The 8,205-nt window shown below is 42.3% G+C and overlaps 1 protein-coding gene across 1 annotated transcript in view; it reads left to right on the forward strand.

Moving 5' to 3' along the window:
• The window catches only part of LOC108570705 (failed axon connections), a 46,622-nt gene extending 39,660 nt beyond the window's left edge, over positions 1-6,962 (forward strand). The window contains exons 2-4 of the mRNA XM_017932602.1: positions 4,681-5,019; positions 5,496-5,633; positions 5,726-6,962. Of these exons, the coding sequence (XP_017788091.1) occupies positions 4,681-5,019; positions 5,496-5,633; positions 5,726-6,085 (837 nt within the window). The 3' untranslated portion in view covers positions 6,086-6,962. The remainder of the gene's footprint in view (positions 1-4,680; positions 5,020-5,495; positions 5,634-5,725) is intronic.
• Positions 6,963-8,205: the final 1,243 nt, after the last annotated feature.

Raw genomic sequence — 8,205 nt, forward strand, 5'->3', positions numbered from 1 at the left:
CTCACTGTTGTACCACTCCCTGATTCCCTCTTCTCTGGCTTCTCTTTTACATTCTCGTTTTATCTTTTTCTCTCTTTCAATCTGTTTCTCCTTTCTTCTATGTAGTACATATATCTATCTATCCTTCTCTTCGGGTTGGTTTCGTATTTTCCCTCGTTCCACCGTTGGCTTGTGCCGCGCGCTCTCGATGCTTTTTTCCTACTCCCGTTTTCTGCGGCGGCTGCTGCTGCCCTCTCTCTCTCTATATCTCCGTAAGGTCCAGTTCGATTTTCTTCATTCGCCACCCTAGAGCACATATACAGATATCTCCCTCAGGTTTCTCTTCGTTCCTAGAAAATTACTTTGGTCGGTTATCTCTTCTCTATCCCCTTTGATTCTGTTCTCTCTCGTCTTACTCGGTTCACGCGTTTATTTTTCCCTCTCGCCCGTCGGTTTGTTTTCCCTCTTCAATCCCAGCCTCCCCTCGACGGTGCAGGCGAACGTACACAGACGAGGCGCATGCGCGGTTTGCGGGGTCGTGTGTATCCGACGAGTTGGCTGGAACCGCGAGCTGCTGCTGCTGCTTGCTGCCTGCCTGCGGAGGGCAGCTGCCCCGCGGTAATTTGTACTCCACCTACCTTCCGCCTCTGCTCGACTTTTCATCTCTCGAAATTGATACACGCTTCTCCGCGATATATTCCGCCGGCGGTTCGCTCTTTCTCTCCTCTTCCTCTCACTCTCTCTCTCTCTCCCTCTATCTTTCTCGCTCTCCACCCTGGGGTTATTATGCGCTTTTGAATGCGCGCGCGGACGTTTTTAACGATCGTCGCCGTCGCCGGTGCAACGCGACTGTCGCGCGCGCCATCTCCTTGAACTGTGGACCCCGCGAATTAATCAGTACCGACCGCGTTCATCGATTTTACGCCAGAGGATATTTAATTCCGCCACGGAGTATCGGATTTTCGCGCTTTCTGGTCAAGTCATTGCCCGTCCGGGTACGGCTTCGGAGCCCACTGCTCGCCACCGCTTTGTATCCCATTCTTTTTTTTTTCTCTCCTTTCTTTTTCCATCGTCCATGCTCGGGTGTTTGTTTCGAACACACCGCACGAGTTCAACGTCCAGCATGAATGCCCGTTTTCAATAATATTCCAACGAACAGAGAGCAGTATCACTATCGAGGTATACAGGATAGAACTATCGTCTTATGGAAGTTTGAGTCACTTGTTTGGAAATACCGATAGTGAAGTAAAATCAAAGGTTATGTTTTAGCAGTTACGATTTAGAATGGTTACGAATTATATTTAGACCAATCGTTAAAGTCGGTAGATGGAAGAAAAACCTTTTCTGTTTCATCGGAAACAAAAATATAGCACCACAGACGAGGTATAAGATGGATATACATAGTCCTACACTCCGTCTGTAATATACTGCTTGGATAGGAACTATTGGCGGGTTGCCAAGAGCAATAGGACGCGTGTGAGATGAAGCGTCACTAATAAAAAACTGCGTTCTTATGCCTTTTTTTATAGTCTGATGAAAATATTACCAGTAAATTGGTATGACTTTCTTGAATAAATTTTGTTGCTTTTTTATGATATAGTACGAAAGACGTTGCATTCTAATCGGGAGAATCTCAGTAATTCATTGGTAAGCGATTTCATAGAGATCTGATAGAAGGTAGAAGTATTTATCCTTGAATCGTTGCACGTGGATTGAACGTTGTTTATTTTTGCCCGGTCTTACTCGTCGTAATACGATAGCCTCCTTCGTTGCGCGAAATGATAGTACAAAAGGATTCGAAATGATACACCGACTTTTTTATAAACCTTTTCAATAAAATATTAAAGCTAATAAAGTACGATTTTGAGCATACACTATTAATACTTTTAGGTTAAATTTCGATATTAAATATCTCATAAACTGTTAATCATCTACGTTCAACGATATATCATTGACTTCAGTATTTCAAACGCTATCATATTTCAAAAGCATGTAGATAAATTGCTGTAATAATTTTGATCCTGTTCTTATGGGATTTTGAAACGGCGATGTCTATATCTGTGTTCTATAGATTTTGAATAATTGACTATCGAGTAGTTTAGTTGCAATTCCTTCCGTCTTAGTAGCGTTGTAACATTATTCCTTTATCAATCGATAACGTCGTATCTGACATGAGAATGGTAACGGGAGCTACGTAGCCCCCGGACCGTGTGACACAAATTTACATTGGATGATAGGTCCATCTTATACATCGCCTGTGGTAGTATCTTCTCCATATCCCTTTATCTTTCCGGCTACCGCGTTGCACGTGTGTATCGTTCCTCTTTTTTTTTCCCCTCTCTTTTGGTCCTCTCCAGTTTAAGCTTCCCTTTTTTCTCCATTTGCTCTCCCCGTCGATTGTTTGTCCTTTTTTCTCCCTCTTTCTCACTCGCCGTTTCTCTCCCTAGACTCTTTCTCCTCCCTGGAATTCGCATTGGCATACATCCTCTGCCGCTCTTCGTTTCCCCTTCGTCTTCTCCCTTTTCCCCCTGTTTCCCTTCTCAGCCCATCTCCCACTCCTACCCTTCTTGTTCGTTACTCATCATTATCACGACGCGCTCACATTGCAAAACAGCCGTTGCACCTCCGTCGTGGTCGTCGTGGTCGTCGTCGTCGGTCGTTTCTATCATCGCCATTATCACTCACACGAAGATGCGCACGGAGGCTGCGTGTTGGTCTTTAGGGCTTGTCCTCAACGCCCCCCCTCCCCATCCCTCCTCCCTAGGGATCTTCCTATTCGACTTACTTTCGTTTATTTCCGATGACGGCGCAACTGCATTCGCTGATTGCCGACGATGATGAGCTCTTTCCGAAGAGGTATTCCCACGTATATCGCGACGTTGTTCCCCTTTTCGTGGGACCGGACTCGATGCTCCGGTCTCTTCGTGCATTATTGTACGGTTAATTCAGGTGATTTCTATAGACGCGAGCGCGTCCGCGTGCCGCGTGTTCCACTTGTCGAACAGTGATTGACACGAGAAACGTTTCTTTACTCTATACCTCGCGCCCTCGATCCTTTTGCAAATCTGTCGACATGACAGTGACGCCAAGCGGTATTTTATGCAACTGTGTTAATAAGTTTGAGCTTCATGCTTGCACGACTTTGAATACGCGCTCTGATTGAAAGGCAAGAAAGGTATTAAGAACTTTTCTCTGTTGAAGGTAGTAATTTCTGGACAAAAGGCTGTATTGGAAAGTCGTGTTGGCGTGGAAGCTTTTACTTAAATTGTAAGATATTTAAAAGGTTTTTGCAGGATTTTATCGTAGAGTGTGGTACACGTCAATTTTAACACGAAGCAATTGTAATATCAGAGTTTTAAAAAGTTGTCATGTGGAAATTTGAATGATTCTTTTGTTCATATTACAAGCAGCTGTGTTCTAAATTTGAAATGAGCAACAGACTTGACGTTGAATTGCAGAAGTTTAATATGTGCAAGATCTATGAGATATATGGTCAAGACCCTGTTCTCGCGAAATAATGTTCGCTATTTATCTCAAGTGGACGCACATTGTGTCATTTATCATCTTGTACCAATTTTGCTGGAAAAAAGGTCGTAAATCGAGAAATTTCACAACGTTATTCTAGGTCACTGTTCATTCACAATAAAATGTTCTAACAGATGGCCAAGTAGCTAGAAAGTTTCCTATGTACTCAGGTGAAATCTCGGCGATATAGATGTGATTCCCATTGGCAGTTGTTTTAAATCGTACCATTGTAAACCGAGTTCCAAGAAAGTGGACCACATCCGTATTAATTTTCACTTCTACCACCGATCCATTGTTATACCCAATCCGTATCGAATGATTGCCAACTAAAATATCACATTTTATTTACGTAGAGACGCATTATTTTGTGAAATTTATCGATATTCGACGAAAATTGTTCACCACTTCAGAACGTACATATACGCTTGAAAAATCTTGGTAAGCGAATATCGGCGGGTGTTATCAATACTCATATGTGCTTTGCAACATGATCCACCTGTAAAGGACACCAGATATCTTATTGACTTATGATGTACTCCATGTGTGGGGTACTGGTGCGTATAAATAGAGCATGTGTTGCAGGTGCATTTATTTGTATACTCGATGCACTGGTTAAGTGCCTGTTTAACCTTTCGCCATAATAACCAATGCTCGTTTCGTATCTAGAAATTTATACGTACGAAGAAAAATGCTTTTTTCGCGGGTAAAAGTGGTAGAACGGGAAATTAAAGTATAACGTATTATTTTTCGTCTACGCCAGGGGGATTCGAACTCGAGTCAACTGCGTCAGGAGGCGGGTGCCTTAGCTACCACGCCATCGAAGCCCCTTAGTGTTGTTTTACTTTTTCCGGTTTTTTTGCTCGTGAATCCACCGTTTGTATCGCAGAGGCTTCCGATCCCATGCGTATACGCGCTTTTCAGCATTGAAAGAATCATCGTATCCATTCGAAGAAAAATTATTTGCATTATGCAGGGTGTTCTATTGTAATTAATGCATACGAGTATCGTCGAAGGTATCGTAACACTCGTAGAATAGAAACGATAGAAAAATTGTAACCTCACATAACCACAAAAAGAAAAAGGTCTCATTTACTGATCGAATATGAAGAATATTAAAACTGCAAATTAAAAGGAGGTAGAAATCTAAAGTTTGTTGGTTTTTCTTTACTGTTACAGAATGTGGACCATAAGATAAAATTTCGCTCCAAGAAGGGCGCGCTGCCGTTCGTCGAATTGAATGGCGAGGAGATTGCGGACAGCACGATCATTCTTCGTGAGCTGAGCCAGAAATTCGGCAAAGACCTGGATGTAGGACTGACGTCCGAGCAACGAAGCGTTTCTCACGCAATGATATCGATGATTGAGAACCACCTTGTCTGGGTGGTCACGTGCTGGCGCACCAAGAATCTTGACCAGGTTCTGAAGGGTTACAAGGTGAACCTTCAGCACGCGCTTGGCACTCGCATCCCCAATGGTATTCTGAACTTTTTCTTCAAGCTTACGTTCGGACGTAAGGTAAATTTCCCTTTTAAATCTCGTCTCTTGCAATTCACCGCGTCATTTCCTTGCTGTCAAAGTTTGCCGTCTTTTTGAATGTTCGATGCAACTTATTACTATACTTTTAGACCAGGGAGATAGAGTTGGAAAACTTTTCTGAGAGTTCATATTAAAATGCCCGATATCAAACTTTCTTATTTAAAATTAATCAAAGAGTTTGACTACTCTAAAACTCTATCTACGATTTATTTCATAAATTCTACGTACATAGGCGCTGGCGCCATCTGATGGGGTATAATGGAAATCATTACAACGTTGTTCGTTGGAAGGGGGGGTCTTTGAACTGTCAATCTTTAACACAAACTATAGCTAGAATATACAGTTTTTATAAATTATAATATATCGTTTAAAATAAAAAAGTACACGTTACTTTCAAGCACAATTTAATATAGGGATTATTAAATCATTTGAATAACATATGGAATTTGTTATAGGGCACGAAGAAAGTGAAGGCACAGGGTATGGGTGTGCATACCCCTGAAGAAGTGTCCCAATTCGGTTGTACCGATCTTAAGGTTCTCTCCGACATGCTTGCTGACAAGCCGTTCTTCTTTGGAGACGAACCAACTACGGTAAATTTTTTCCCTCCGTTCACTAATTGAAAGTATTCACATTCAACGACTAATAAAAATAAAACCGTTTTTACATCTCTGTGTTGAAACAGTTGGACGTGGTGGCGTTTGCGCATCTTGCTCAAATCCTCTACATCGACAAGGACACATCTTACAGCTTACGAGACTACATGCAGGAGAACTGTCCGAACCTGGTCGGGCATTGCTCGCGCATGAAGGAACGATGCTTCCCGGATTGGGACGAGATCTGCTCCACCCTCGACATGAACACACATCTACCGAAGCCGGAGAAGCAGGAGGAGAAGGAGGGCAAGGAGGAGGCGAAGGAGTCGAAGGAGTCAAAGGAAGAGAAGGAGGGTGACAAGGAGAAGGCAGACAAGGAGGAGAAGGAGTTGGAGAAGGAGGGCAAGGAGGTTGACGAGAACAAAGAAAAGGAGAAAGAAGGGAAATAAGCTGTCTCGATGGGATAAGAAGCAGAATAAGTCGTTCAAAAAATAAGGAGAAAAAAAAAACAGATAAAAGGGGAAAAGAAGATTTAAAAACTGCGGAAAATTGAGGGTGTGATCTGGTGAGATATGTGGGTGAGGGAGGGGAATGGGGAGAGGTAGAGGATGAGAGGAAGAATGCGTACGTGTACGAGTGTGAATGTGTTCTGCGTGAATGTTCAACGTAAAGAAATGGAAGGAGAGAGAGAGCGAAAGAGAGAGAAAGAGAGAATGTGTAGAGAGCATGAGAGATAAAGGGGGAAGGGGATAAAATGCGTATGAAAGAGAGAGCGAAAGGGAGAGAAAATATGCGCGTGTGTGTGTGTGTGTGTGAGAGAGAGAGAGAGAGAGAGAGAAAATTCGACGAGTGCAAGAGAAAGAGAGGGATAGGGGGGTTTCAGGTTTAGAGCTCTCTACTATACGTATAGATATTAATAGACTCATAATGTTAAATACTTCGTTTATATACGTTCGTAATACGTTACGCCATTTCTCATCTACACCCCAGCACACCCGATCGAACAACAACAACAAACTTTATTATTATATTTGACCCAGGGCCCTTTTTCCCCCCGCGAGAAAAATAATATAAGAAAGATGATAAAAAAAAAATGAAGGCAAGAATAATAACAGAACGGGGCTATCTCATAAGTCATTAGAATATCGTAGGTTTTGCAATATATCAAATGCAATAGCCTGACACATGCAGGTGTGTGAGAGATCTTCTTCGATGAACTTGTGGCCAAAATATGCATCGTACCATCGTGCTAGAAGACATGATGCGTGTTGTACACGATGCAGTTTTTAAACTCGAAGGAGCGAGATCATTTATGGTTGCGATACACGACGATAGATAGCGCCCCTGACACTGTTTCAGGGGGAAAGCGTCTTGCGGTCGCTTCTTATACCATTGGCTCTTACTGTGCAAAATGAGTTACGTACCTAGCGTTCCAGCAACGTGCCGTATATTACATTATGATCTTCGTTTGATCGTGCTCTTCAGTTATATCTGTTCGCGCACTTTTAGAATCGCCGTTTCCGATGTGGAGATCTTGAATCTTTTTGATCATTGTTCTGGCACAATCAGACACGCGTTGATTCGAGTCTCATACCACTCAAGCACAGATATAGATTCCTTTCTGATTCATCTGGATGCTCGAGCGATCTCTGAAGAATCGTTTTTCACGTAACGATGATCAGAGATCAAATCGTCAGATATATCAGGGAAAAGGGGATGGGGTAGTAACACTGCTTCTTTTTTTTTTTTTTAACTTTGCCTTCTACAGGCACTGCTTCGTCCGCGTCAGCTTCGAAGCAAATTTTCATTCTTTTTTTACTTCTTTGTACGACTCGTCTCGAGTATACCCATTCCCGCGTGCGTGCATGCGCGCGCACGCTCTCGGGTTGACTGGTTTTTACAATTCTATTGACAACGTCCCCCGACGAACGAAGAATCATCTGCGATTACGGATCGGCGACAAATAATATTTACGATGATTTGTATATTATTAGAGATATTTGTATTGTGTATGCACGGATGCAATCCGAGTGACGGCGTCGCCGGGTGCGGGAACGACGCTGTCTCTGCGCCTTGAAATCGTTCAGGCGCTTTGTTTCTTCTTTTTCTTTCGTCGGAAAACAAAAAAAAAAAAAAAACAAACGAAAAAGAACAAAAAAGACTGGAAAGAGGCACAAGCAAACATCGATCTCCTCTATCTGGGTTTCCTTTCGGTACTCGGAAACGAAACAAACATAAGAATAAAAGAAAAAGAAAAACGAATGAAACGCTGTGCTGCCCCGTGTGTTAGTTCAACTTTATTAGATGACTTTTTTTTTTCTTCGGATGTGTGAGAAAAATTTTTACATGACGAAGTAAAAAAAAAAAGAAAAAAAAGAAGAAAAGAAAATACAAAAAAGTGTCTTTCACGCATCGAAATGAAGAAAAAACACACAGACATACACGCACGTACACATAAAACACACACACGTACAGACATTTTGATATATAATGTTATATCGAACGGGAATTGAATGTTTTTTGTACGAGGCCGGCTTTCAATGAAGCGTGGCCGGAAAAATAATTCCAC

Source organism: Habropoda laboriosa, unplaced genomic scaffold, assembly GCF_001263275.1.
Source record: "Habropoda laboriosa isolate 0110345459 unplaced genomic scaffold, ASM126327v1 scaffold87, whole genome shotgun sequence".
Taxonomy (NCBI): Eukaryota; Metazoa; Arthropoda; class Insecta; order Hymenoptera; family Apidae; genus Habropoda; species Habropoda laboriosa.